General features: G+C 37.1%; 2 protein-coding genes across 2 annotated transcripts; both read right to left on the bottom strand.

Moving 5' to 3' along the window:
- LOC18600524 (disease resistance protein RFL1) lies at window positions 542-3,143 on the bottom strand. The gene is made up of 3 exons (XM_018121100.1): window positions 1,517-3,143; window positions 645-1,210; window positions 542-553 (listed from the first exon to the last, which is right to left on the bottom strand). Exons 1-3 carry the CDS (start codon window positions 3,141-3,143, stop codon window positions 542-544), a joined length of 2,205 nt encoding a protein of 734 aa, XP_017976589.1.
- On the bottom strand, window positions 4,086-12,356 carry LOC18600519 (topless-related protein 3). Its single transcript, XM_007031002.2, has 25 exons — window positions 11,972-12,356; window positions 11,136-11,315; window positions 10,904-11,017; window positions 10,438-10,596; window positions 10,160-10,334; window positions 9,913-10,042; window positions 9,381-9,496; window positions 9,129-9,264; window positions 8,941-9,050; window positions 8,728-8,797; window positions 8,584-8,657; window positions 8,404-8,499; window positions 8,229-8,324; window positions 7,610-7,737; window positions 7,190-7,424; window positions 6,933-7,100; window positions 6,763-6,849; window positions 6,275-6,427; window positions 6,085-6,195; window positions 5,802-5,981; window positions 5,604-5,732; window positions 5,402-5,497; window positions 4,941-5,123; window positions 4,677-4,852; window positions 4,086-4,598 (listed from the first exon to the last, which is right to left on the bottom strand). Exons 1-25 carry the CDS (start codon window positions 12,049-12,051, stop codon window positions 4,382-4,384), a joined length of 3,399 nt encoding a protein of 1,132 aa, XP_007031064.2. The 5' UTR covers window positions 12,052-12,356; the 3' UTR covers window positions 4,086-4,381.

Raw genomic sequence — 12,688 nt, 5'->3', positions numbered from 1 at the left:
TCACAGAATTGTAATGAGATTTCATTGCTAGCATTTAGATGCTATCCGAATTTTTTTTAAAATTTAATATAGAGTAGTTTATGCCTAATTTTAGAATGTTGATGTTGAAATTTATTTACAAAAACAAACAAAAGCTTGACCCTTAAGATTTCTAATTAATCCGACAACTGTGTCGGACTCTCGTGTATATATATATAAGTCTACAAGAAAAAAATATAGTACTACACAATTTTTAAAACAGATTATAGAGTGCAAAATTTATAAATTTATAATGATAACCAAATCCCTATTCAATTTATATTTTAAGTCATTCTGGACACTTTAAAATAATACAAATTTAATATTTTTTTAAAAGCAAGATCTTTGACTTCACCAATTTGAATGAGTTTTGTAACAACTCATGAAGGGTAGAAGTGCAGAAGGCATTTGCAAGATTTCAACAACCTACATGCCCTATCCTACGTATATTGAAAGAAAGAATGAAAACCAACCTGATTGCATGTGAGATCAACCTATGTAACTATATATTAGCACACGCTCTTCAGGATGTTGACTGTTCATATAAAGAATTTAAAATTTAAGGACATTGAAAATAAGGTCAATATATGTCCTAGAACGAGAAAAAGACAGAAATTAATAAATACCCTTTCACTGAAAAGAGGCAACTCATGTTGAGGCATTGATGTAGAGGCGCTCTTGTCTTCAGAGCAAAAGCTAATAAGATGTGGTAGCTTTCGAAATGACAAATATCGCAATTCAGCAAATTCAATTTTATCAGCTGCACCATTATCATTGAAGATATATTTTATCATTAAATTATCTTTGCAGGGATCTCCAACCAAATATAGAGCTTCAGTCTTCTTCAAAAGCATCTTAATTCCATTATCCAAATGATAAGTAGTTCTACTTAACGAGAGTAACAGAGTCCTTGAATACTCATGCTCACACTCATATGCTTCAAACCACATGCTGTCTTCAATTCCTACCAAAATCTTGTATCTTTCCAACTTTTGCAACTCTTCAAAGAACAAGCCCCCTGACATGGCCGTGACATCAAGAATTTTAACCTCCAAAGCAGTCAAACGAGACAAATTCTTCAATTCAGCAAGACTAGCGTTGCTTCGGTGATTGGCATGTCCCTCTACTTCCCACTGAATGCAAGTGCCCATCATATATAATTCTTCTAATCTAAGTAAATTTGATAAGACACCTGGTAAAATTATTTTGAGTTGAGAACAAAATCTTAAATCTAATAATTTTAGCTTAACCAGTCGTCCAATTTCTTTAGGTAAAATTCTGATATCAGATCCCCCAAGGTTAAGAATTTCTAAATTGCTGAGCTCTCCAATAATGATTATATCTCCCAATTCACATCCATTTAAGCACAATATAAGAAGGCTTTTTAAGAGACAAATTGACGAAGATAAGGAAGAAAAACGCATATTAGTCACATGTAAGACTTTAAGACTTATTGTTTTCCTAAAAAAATTAGGCGGCATATTCGGTTTAAACATACCATACTCGCCAAAGACATGAAAATAAACTAGGTGTGGGCAATTCAACTCGTCAGGAAGCTCTGTAATACCAGAAAATCCCAAATGAATCATTTTGCACTTTTTCATTGTCTCTTCATCAGGCCAATCTTTCAGCACATCCTCCTTAGGTGCAAAGACGTAATTGTCCTCAGAAGCGATTAACATGGCAACATCATAAACAAGATCGTGCACATTAAAGTACTCGTTATTGGTACTACCAAGCAACAAACAAGAGGTTTTGAGCTTACTCACCATTGTTAACAAGCTATTTCGTGCTTCCTCCATGGTGTCAACACCTTTAATTACACCCAAACCAATGGCATATTTCAACAAGTCCTCAATGCTTGCATCACGATGTAGTAGACTACAAAGTAGAAAAGCCTGTTTGAGTTCTTCATTTTCTAAATGATTGTAACTCAACTCTATAGCTGAATATACATCTGCGGATATCCCAGTGAAGTTTCTTGAGGAAGGCTTCTGTAGTTGCCGTAAAGCATCCTTCCAAACAAACAAACCTTTATTTCTCAATGCCCTCGCAACTGTTGCAATGGCCAACGGTAATCTTGCACATTTTTTTGCTACCTCAATTGCTGTAGATCGCAACTCAGCACTTTCAACACTGTCGGCCCCAGCCATCTTCCTAAACAAGTCCCAAGCTTCTTCATCGTCTAAATCATCAATTGCAAAAGTTTTGTCAGCATCCATTTCATTGGAGAGAACATTTTGATCTCTTGACGTCAACAATATCTTGCATCCCTTGTGTTGGCTTCCAAATGGAATTCCGACTTCCCTCAAATCCAGTCTCTTCCAAATATCATCTAAAACAACAAGAACCGTCTTCTCTTTCTTCAACCTTTCGTGTAATCTACGAGCTCTTACATCTGTACTTTTATCATCTAGTCTTAAACCCAATAACTCTGCAATATTTTCTTGAATTTTCTGAATGTCAGGAGTTTGAGCTACAGTTACGGTAACCACCGAATCAAACAACTTAACCTCTTGAACTTGTGTGGCAACTTCATTGACTAGTGATGTCTTGCCCACGCCAGGCATCCCGTACACCCCTATCATGCTGATAGTAGCATCTTTCATTGCCTCCATGATATCGTTGAAAACCTTCTCTCTTGATTTGAAGGTCTCAAAGCCATTAGGAGATGCATCCACTATAGCTTGTGGAACATCAAGGTATCCCACTCCGTTCAATTGACATTGCCCGATGAGGTCATCAACGGTCGCGGCACCATCTTCTGCTGTCCTGCTTAGCTGGTAGCGAGACTTGAGATTGGGACACAAGCCGATGAAGCACTTGTTCTTTGCTTTTTCTTCAAGATCTTTCACCCTCTTGTCCTCTTCATTGATTACCTTGTCCACTGTCTTTCGCCAATGCTCGACGTCGGCTTTTATCTTCTCCCCATTCCTGTTTGCAGCATCAACCTCTTGCTGAACACTTGTTCTTTTTGCTATCAACGACTTTAATTTCTCCTCGAACTTATCAACATTTTTCTTGCAGATGAATACATATCTCATATGACGCTTAACTTCATGGAAGATGCCTTTCGCAGCCTCCGAAGCAACGTTGGCAGCAGCACCAGTAATAACAGGATCCATATTTTGTATTCAACAGACAAACAAAGCAAATGACAGAAGAACAGAGATAACGGAGTAGCAGACCAAAGAATGAAAACAGAAAGAACTAATGTATAAATAACGAGATTATTAAGCCAAATAATCCGAATGGTGAGAAATTGGAAATGGCGGCTTTCTCCATTAACTATAGCTACGAACAAAGAGGCAACTAACAATCAAAGTGAAAGGTTCTATTCTATTGTTTTGGGTGGAGAGTAGAGGAAAGTGAGTAGACGAGAAGGGAAAAAAAGATAATGGAAGACAGAAGCAACAAATTAAATGAAAGGGTTATGAGAATCGAAGAGCAAGGGAAGGTAAAGTAAGATAGTAGTGACGAGTTGAGCAGAAACGTAGATATGGCAATGAAATTAAAATATGGTTTTGATTCGTTTTGTTTCTTCAACTTGCTGTACAATTAATAGTACTATATTTTCCAACGTACCAAGATTCGCGTGCCCATATGCCACTAAAAACAAATTCACTTTAAGCCTAATAAAATACATGGGTTGGGCCAGAGGTCATATGCACAACACTTACATATTAAATTTTTCCAACTTGTTTTACATCTCGATAAATGAATGGTTTGGATTGATGAGAACTGCTTCGGGAACCTAAGTGGAGACAAGGGCCCTTGATAATTGTGTAAGCAACTTGTCATTATTAAAGGGGTCCTTTGATAATCGAAAAGGGAAGAAGCTGAAAATATATACATACCACAGGGAGAGTTTAATCTAACAGTGAATTAACGTTCAATTAAATTCACCCTTAGTTAAAATGAATGAAACATTAATCTTTATTAATCTTACTTAGGTCTCTCTTTACCCTACTAATTTTCTGCAGGCTCAGCATGATATATCTATATATATGCCTATTGGATGATGATTATTTCTGGATTGAAAGATTATTTAGTACTCAAAATACAAGAAATCAGAATTACTACTGTGTTTATTAGGCAAAAATAATAATAATAATAATAGTATTAATTCTGTTCCAAGTAAAAAGAAAAACACTCGTAAGGGGTTAAGTACAAGCAAAGTAAAACTACAAGAAGTATGAATCAAGTAGGTGGATTATACAAGAATGGGGCAAATTCCTAAACATTTACGCTTACTTTTAAATAAGCTGGGGTTGGGACATATGGTAGACTAAAAAGTAAGAACCTAATCATCTACATTTCATAAATTACACAAGACACTTTTGGATGTATAGTATCACATATCTCATCTTTGTAACTGATCCGGTGTGTGATTGCTCGTTGTAGATGACGACGTCGTCCTACCATTCAGCACACCGTTATCCACTGGTGGACTCACTCCCCATTTTCCTTCTGATTCTGTGGATTCCATCACTTTAACAGATCCATCGCTCAACCCGATTGCAAATTGGTTTGCCTCCATCGGATGTGCAGCCACCACAAGTGGGTATACAGCTTGGTTTCTGGAAAAAAACAGTATACTCAGTACGAAAGCAACACCAGAAAAATTTGATTGCATGGGAATACAACATATAACTTACCCCTTTAAGATTGCCTGGGACAAGTACACTGATGAAGAAATACGGCATCTAAGTCTCAGGCTATCAGCATCAAACACCCCAACATTACCATCACAAAAGGTAGCATAAACAGACTGGCTGTTGCAGGAGTATGCTGCATAAGATATTGGAGCAGGCAGAACATCTTGAGGAACCCACTGCAGCATATCAATGGATTAGAAAGTGTTCCCTCAGTCAAATGCAATATGTATCATTAAAATCTATACCACTTTTCATCTTTCCTACCTGTCGTACGCGCTCCATCTTGGAGGCATCGTATATTGCTAACTGCGTTTCATGAACTACCAGCATGCGAATTTGATCAGAGTGAAACTGTACCCGTGTGTCACCTGTAGGTGCCTTTCCTGCTGGGATTTGGATTAAAACTGATTTCCTTTTCTCCCATGTATCAATGCTCCACACACACAGCTGCAGAGAACAGCAAGATGTTAGCAAGTAATAACATCACTCTACATAAGACATTTTCCTCATCCCTATTCTTGCTTCATTAGTCAACAATATGCATGACCAGTAGTGAGATGAAGTCACTGTATTGATCAATAAAAAAGCTAAGTAGAAAAACCAACTGACAAAATCTGTTGTATCTTTTCTATTTTTTATGATTACCTGAGGTTTTGTATCATTTATACTCTGTAGATACGATATAAACTAAAATAAGTAAATATGACAAGCCCGTACGCACTTACGTGAGCATCAGCACCTGAAGAAACCAAGATATTGAGGCTGGTTGAAAAAGCCAAACCAGTTATTCGCTTTTGGTGACCTCTCAATTTTGATTTCACCTAAAAAATTTAAAACAGAATACATTGGGACCACTTAAGAGAACAGGATAACACAAGGGGAAGAAGAATAGTAAGAACACATCAAAAAAATGTTAGAAAGTATCACCTCATCCACCCGAACATTGTAAATATGGATAGTTGAATCCTCCATTCCAATTGCTATGATATTATTATCCTGAGGGTGGAATGCTAGGAAGGTTGAAGCTGGAGGAGGGGACATGAATGTTGTCATTACCTGCAAATCATGTGTTATTAGCATGCCAAACAAAAAGCACATTCAACACAAGAGCACATGAAGGCATACCTTGAAAGTCATCATGTTAAACAAAGAAACTTTTCCACCAGTGGCTGACATTACATAAGAATCATTCTTTGAGAGTGCTATGCATGGTACAGCCTCTTCCAGGTTGACACCTGAGACATCATTAGTCATAAGAAGACCACTATTTGGTTGCCAATGCTGGGGAACAACATTGGCAGTGGCCTTTAAAGTTTAAAGGACTTTAGAGTTCTATCCATTAAAAAGAAATTATAGAGAAAATCTCACAAGTGAAACAAGCAATGTTATTCGAGAGAAAGTGTTGTACCTTCCCAGATGGATTCTGTTCATTGCGGGGCCACTTCCATAGCTTCTGAACACCGTTTGACCCAAGTGCCAAAATACCAACACCAGAATTGGTATATAGAAGCCGAACAACCTTCAAAGAGATGCAATGATTCAGAGCTAATTGGTACAAAAGCGTAGTATAAAACTGATTATCAGAAGAACTAACACACCTTGCTGGAGGTATCTGTGCTGTCAGGTAAGGTAACTAACCGACACTGAATAGGATCCACAATTTCAGCTAACTGCCAGGGTTTAGTCTTCTCTATCACATCATCCACAACCCTTGCCTTTTCAACACTTCTACCCAAGGGATCAACTCCATTCTTGGGGGAAAAACAAGCCAAAACAATAAAATCAAATGCAAGAAGAACACCATAAGCATGAAAAACACTTTCAAACACTAGGCAACAGCCCACTTGGTTCCATTTAAAACACAACATGTTCCTTATTGCATGAAAAGAAAAATGAAAGGGAGCATCCATGAGATATAAAAAATTGGCACTTAAATCTAATTTCCTAATGTGCTTGTAGTGATAACCAAGAGCAAGATCAAAAAGTTCCTGTCTACAGGATGAACCATATGGTTAAGCTAACCAACTACCATATACTGTTCAGGAAAAAGTTCAACCGTAAAGTGAGGAACATCCAGCTAACATACAAGTATAGGAGAAGGCCTGACAGGAGAGCTCCTTTCCACTTTACAACTGACAGGGCCAGCATTTGTAACTGCAGAAGAGCCAGAAGCCTAACCAACAGACACAAAAGTTAATACCTTCAGTTCTCAAGACATGCTTAAGGAAACATTAAGCGAACCCAAATGATCATAACCTTAATTGCAGCAGAAACAATGGGTGTTCTCAATGGATCAAAAGATGACGTTTCAGTTGCTCTTAAAGATCTGAGACCCACAGCATTCGCAAGTATTTTGAATCCATTGTCTGCTGTAGTCACAGCAAGGAGATTTCCTTCCTTATTGAATCTCACACGGGGAAGACTCTGAAGCAATTAATATGATTGTTTAGAAACCCAACCTAATAACATACCTGTTTCACAAAAGAGCTATAAATTTTGAACATTTAACTTACAGGGAGTCCACCCTCTGCATCTGTGAAAGTGAGAAGATTGATATTATCCATGTCCCAAAACTTTATCTGGCTATCTTCTCCTGCAGCTAAAAAGTGATTTTGCGTCGTGTCAAATGACACCACACCTGCTGATTTCTTTCTAAACCCCACATAAGTCCTCTTTATTGCTCCTTCACTTTCATTCCACTCAACCAAAAAAGACTCTCCATCTTTACTTGTTCCACAAGAGAACAATCTAAAACAAAAATTAAAAGTTAACAAAAAGTTCAGAATTAGAACGAACTGAATAACATGTAAAATTGGACAACAAAGGATTAATTAAAAGCGTTATGAGCAAACAAACTTTTTGGGGAATGAACACAACTCGAAGTTTTTAATAGAAAGTTACTTAAATTCCTATCTTAAAATTCATGATCATACCTACTTCCATCAGCACTGTAAAGCATTGTAGTACACCAGTGACCTGGAGCATCATAGTCAACTCTGGAACCCATATTATCATACAGCCAGGCCTTAATTTTCCCATCAACAGCGGTTGAAAATATGAACTGCAATGATGTAGATAATTAGCAAATGAAAGTATTAATTCCCATTCAAATAGGAAAGGTAAACTAAGCATTGAATTGAACCAAAAAAAACTATAAGCTCCACAAGACACTGGCCTCAAGTGTTATAGAGAGTGAATCAAATATTTTGGAACAGTATAGCACCAGAAGGAAGATCATCGAGGGTAAAGTTCTCAATGGAAGTATGGAAATTGTTTGGACAAAGCTAGCAGCTCTAAGATTGATATTAAACAGGATGGGGAATCATAAACTACAGGTGGTGAGAGCACATTGCTTATACGAAAGTTCATGCATTTACCAAGTTGGTTGTGACAACATCTTTAGGTAGCAGGAATTGGCTATAGTTGCAGTCAAGACAGCAATAGAGGCAACTGACGCAGCAGTTTTGCAATTAAGGCTTGGTCACTTTTTTCCCATTCTTAACACTAAAAAGTATATATAATCAATAACCAATGACATTTTTTGTATTCTACCTGAATATTCTCCTTATGATGTGGGCAGATGGAATAAACCGGTGCATCATGACCTTCAAAATTAAACACCTTTTGTCCTGTCATTGAATCCCACACCTGTTCCATTCTTTCATTAGGATAATAACAAGAAATATCCAGTTTAATCAAAAATGTTAGCAAAAATTTACTGTCTCACCTTTATGAGCTTGTCATCTCCACAGGTAACAATGCACAGTTGTTTGTTTGGATGAGCGAAAGCTAAGTCATTTACACCACCAACATGGGCATCAATCTGTTAAAAAAGAAGAATGAGAAAAAGTCAAACACCAACTATGCAAACTTTGAGCCAGGAGAAGTAGAAAAAATATCAACTAACCTCTAAGCGCTGGATTAGATCATTTGGCCCAGGATAAGCATACAAGTGAATTAAGTGTTTGGAAAATGCAACCCCTGCAGCAAGAAAGGCAATAAGTACAAACACGTAGCTAAAATGTCTATAATCTATCAAAAAGACACACACCTACAAAACTTCCATCAGGACTCCATGTCACACGGCTGACAGATATCGTTGCATCATTGACCATCAAAGCCTGCAAGTAACTCTTCCAACAAAATCAATTGCAATGTTGAAACCCATAGAAATTATTAAAACAGACATGAGTCACATGACTGCAATAGTTCAACACATTTGAATAGCATAGAGAGATATCTCAGTAAGTAATGACACACAAACCTGAAATGTCATTGAACATGTTGACATTTCCCATATCTTGAATGGCTTTGTAGCCAACCTCTCACGCATTCCAAGTTCCCAGAGCGTGATTTCACCATTAGTAGAACCAACTGCTCCAATGACATTATATCATAAAAAGAGATTTTCTAGATAGTCTTGGTGCAAAGGATAAAAATAAACTTTCATACCAAGTAGCAAAGTCTGTTGTGAAGGACAAAAATCCATGCTTGTGACTGTGGATCCTTGATGCATGGTCAAAGCCACTGTTCTTGGCAGGTCATCCAATGACCAAGCTTGCGGCCGTAAAGGTGTAGGATATGTAACCTAAAAATAGAGGCAGAGAAACATATTAAATTGGTAATGAAACAAAACCAAGGGAATCTAAGATTAGTTGGTTTGTAAAGTGATGGAACAAGTAATGAAAAAACATGAGAAATTACCTCCTCAACGGATGGAGCAGGCCGCAATCTTTTCATTAGGTGTTCATGGTCAGCGTTCTGATACTCAACCACGCCTGGAGCTGCTGGAGGTGTTCTTGGACGCTTCAAGACTGAAACTGTTCACATGGAAACGCAGAAAACATCATGGCATACACCTACTAAGACATTTATATAATCTGACATCACGAAGTCATTTAGGCAATCCTCGTATGGTATTTGAAGAACAGAGAAAAAGAGAAAAATAAATGTCTGTTAGCATCTCCAGTATCTATAGATTAAAAAAATAAAATTTTCAAGCTCACAAGATTTCCTTCCTTATGACTAATACAGCCAGAAATTATAAATAACGAAAATGGCATTCTAATATTAGAACACCAACTGGAACTAATCCAAATCTAAAATTTCAACAAAACATTAAAAGGGGGCTTAGACAATTGTGACTAATGTTGGCTGATGTGCCTCTATAGAGAAATTGTCCATTCTGCCAGTCTTTGAAAAGCTATTTCCAGTGGGTCAGAATTGAAGTTCTAACCTTGATTTTGTGGAACAGGTATGGATGATGCAGTGACAACAGCAGCTTGAACAGATGAAGAAGCAGAAGCATTGGCCATCCAGCCTGCTAAAGCACCAGCGTTGGCTGCTGCTGCGGTTGGTGGGAAGGGCTATATGCATAAAGTTGGACAAAGCATGTGTTGGTCAATACTCTAAAAATTATTATAGAAATGGATAAATAAATACACATTCAAGGGCCAAAATGCTACAGATGTTTGGCATCATACACTGTGAGCTCCAAGTGATGTATAAGCAGCAGGTTTTGCAACTGCAGCAACCGGAAGATTGACAGGCGTAGGGGCAAGAGGACCATTTGGAGGCGCACATGTGTGATCTGTGAATAAAGTCTTGATGTCTGGATTAGGCCTTGGATTCTTGCATAGCTGATGCTGCCAGTTCAAGCTGTATGAACCAAAACTTGCAAATCAAAAGAAATAATAACAATATATAACAAATTATATTTGCTTCCCAAATTCTCTAAAAGCAAGTATAATATCAACTTCACCTTTGGTTGATCAAAGTCCTTAGTCTTGAAGACTTCAAAGTAGGGAAAGCAAGCTTATCACGGAAAAGTGGATTTGCTTCTATGAGTTTTTTTAGTTCTATCAACATTATACTGCGAGCAGTTTTTGTATCCCCATATTTGGACAGCTGCTCATTTTCCCTGCATTCCAATGAGAAAAATACCATTACACAATTATGAATATTTCAAGCATTCATTTTGTATTCGCTTGCATGACACGGAAATTTTCTCTCAAAAAGGTCAAGATTTCAACTAAGCTCAGCTGAACAAAAAATTCCTTACAATCAAATTCATTGAGATAAACTTTTTAAATTCAACTATCATGTTCCCTTTTTACCCAATCAAATTTCAGGACAAACAAACTGATTAGTGAATAGATATCAGTCATTAATACTATAGCTTGACCAATGAAAACTAAGCAGTATAGTTTATTTGTGGGTGAAATTACCTGAAATTGTTCAGTGTCAAAAGTTGAGTGATTTCTTTGTACAATTCCTCATTAAATGTAGAGAACACCTTCAAATCACTCACCAATATTTCAACAGCCTTTGCCTTGTCTTGCCTGCAATATCAATAAAATAAATTCAAACTACTTCACCAGGGAAAAAAATAGTTAAATTATTCATTAATGAACAATTTAAGGAATTCTGTTAGTGAAACAACTGAAGCATTAACAATACCGATCAAGTGCTTCCAGATACTTCTGCTTCCTTATCTCAAAGAATATCTTCATGGAATACCGGTTATCATCAACTTTTGTAAAACCAGCTAAATACTTCTCAACTTCTTCCCATTCTCCTGCCTGAACTTTCTCTTCAAAGTACTTCATGTTGAAGAAAAAACCTGATTCTTTCTCAAGCCTACAGAAGATGACATTGTTTCAAACACAAATTCACAACCACATAGATGCTAATGCCAATCAAATCACTCTACTTGGTAAGGCCAAAATAATGTACTAGGGAACAGAGAAACATTTCAAACAACTTATTATTACAATTGAGTTATCATTTCTTCTTCTTTCTTCTTTGAATTCTTTTCTTCCTTCTAGTAATTAAATTTTCAAACAACTTAAAACCAGGAAACAACAAATTCATTCCAAATTTCATTCACATCTTCGATTCACAACAAATCAAACTTAGTAAAGACAAAAAATCAATGATTAAAACTCCATCGCATATTTTCCAATACTTACAAGCAGCCTCCTACGCCTGACAGAATTAAGGCATCAAAAACTTCCTTTACAACCAAAATCCTCTCTGATTTTCACCATTTATCACCACTAAAACTCAAATTACCGCAACTATTTAAATTTCTATTAACTAATTTTACCACAATAACCCCAAAAAAAAAAAAGGCAACCACAAAACTTCAGATTCACAAATACTTCCTTCATTTCCTTCTACGTGTACAGACAAAACCAGATACGAATACAAAGATAAAGATACGAATATACGGTACGTACGCGTATACAGAGAAATGAATAAAAACTAAAAAAATAAAGATAAAAATGGCTTACTTATGAACCGACTCCTTGAATTTCTCTTCCTCCAGAAACTGAAGTATGAGAAACACCAATTCTCTGCTTAACGACGACATTTTCTCCTCCCAAAGACAAAAAAGAACTCGATCTCCCGACACCCGCCGAGTCGATGAACCACTCGAGGTCGAGTTAACTCAGTTCAACTTCAAATCTGAATAAATTTTCAGAGATTTTCCTCAAGTCACTCTCTCTAGGGTTGATATCTGCTCGAATTTCGAGGATTTCTAGGGTTTGAAAGGCTGCGAGGAAGAAGAAGAAGAGAAGATAATGAAGAGAGAGAGAGACTTTGTCTCGCTATCTTCGATGCGTTGTACAGGAGTCTTTCTTTTTCTACTGACCTATCAGTGAAAACCCCTGCGACTTATCATTATAAGTGACTGAACTTATCGAAGTAGTTATCAGCGTATCATTGCGTGAGTTGATAGGAAAGCAAAGGGGCGGATTCGAAACCACTAATTCAAATCTAGTGAATCTTCGGCACACACGTCCAGTCGGGTCCCCCCACCCTCCCTTCCTTTTCTTTTCGTAGTGTCGCTTTCCTCATTACACGAGTTTTTCCACAAGGACCGAATTTTTCCGAGTCGCTAATTTTGTCGCGATATTTCGTGGTTTGACTGATGTTTTCCCCCTCTATTTTCTCTTGCAATATATTTGAGATCGACAGTTTTGTAGGCTCACGCGCATTTTTATGTG

Source organism: Theobroma cacao, chromosome 5 (genome assembly GCF_000208745.1).
Source record: "Theobroma cacao cultivar B97-61/B2 chromosome 5, Criollo_cocoa_genome_V2, whole genome shotgun sequence".
NCBI classification, from domain to species: Eukaryota; Viridiplantae; Streptophyta; class Magnoliopsida; order Malvales; family Malvaceae; genus Theobroma; species Theobroma cacao.
This window is presented reverse-complemented; position numbering and strand designations above follow the sequence as displayed.

What these genes read in the sequence shown, in the direction of transcription:
- LOC18600519 (XM_007031002.2), bottom strand. Translation starts at nt 12,051, where the DNA reads ATGTCGTCGTTAAGCAGAGAATTGGTGTTTCTCATACTTCAGTTTCTG. An exon ending in ATCTAATCCAGCGCTTAGAG is followed by an intron (nt 8,500 to 8,583) that starts GTTAGTTGATAT and finishes CTTTTTTAACAG; the next exon opens with ATTGATGCCCATGTTGGTGG. An exon ending in ACAATGTTCGGGTGGATGAG is followed by an intron (nt 5,498 to 5,603) that starts GTGATACTTTCT and finishes TAAATTTTTTAG; the next exon opens with GTGAAATCAAAATTGAGAGG.
- LOC18600524 (XM_018121100.1), bottom strand. Translation starts at nt 3,143, where the DNA reads ATGGATCCTGTTATTACTGGTGCTGCTGCCAACGTTGCTTCGGAGGCT. An exon ending in TCATGTCTTTGGCGAGTATG is followed by an intron (nt 1,211 to 1,516) that starts GTATGTTTAAAC and finishes TAATTTTACCAG; the next exon opens with GTGTCTTATCAAATTTACTT.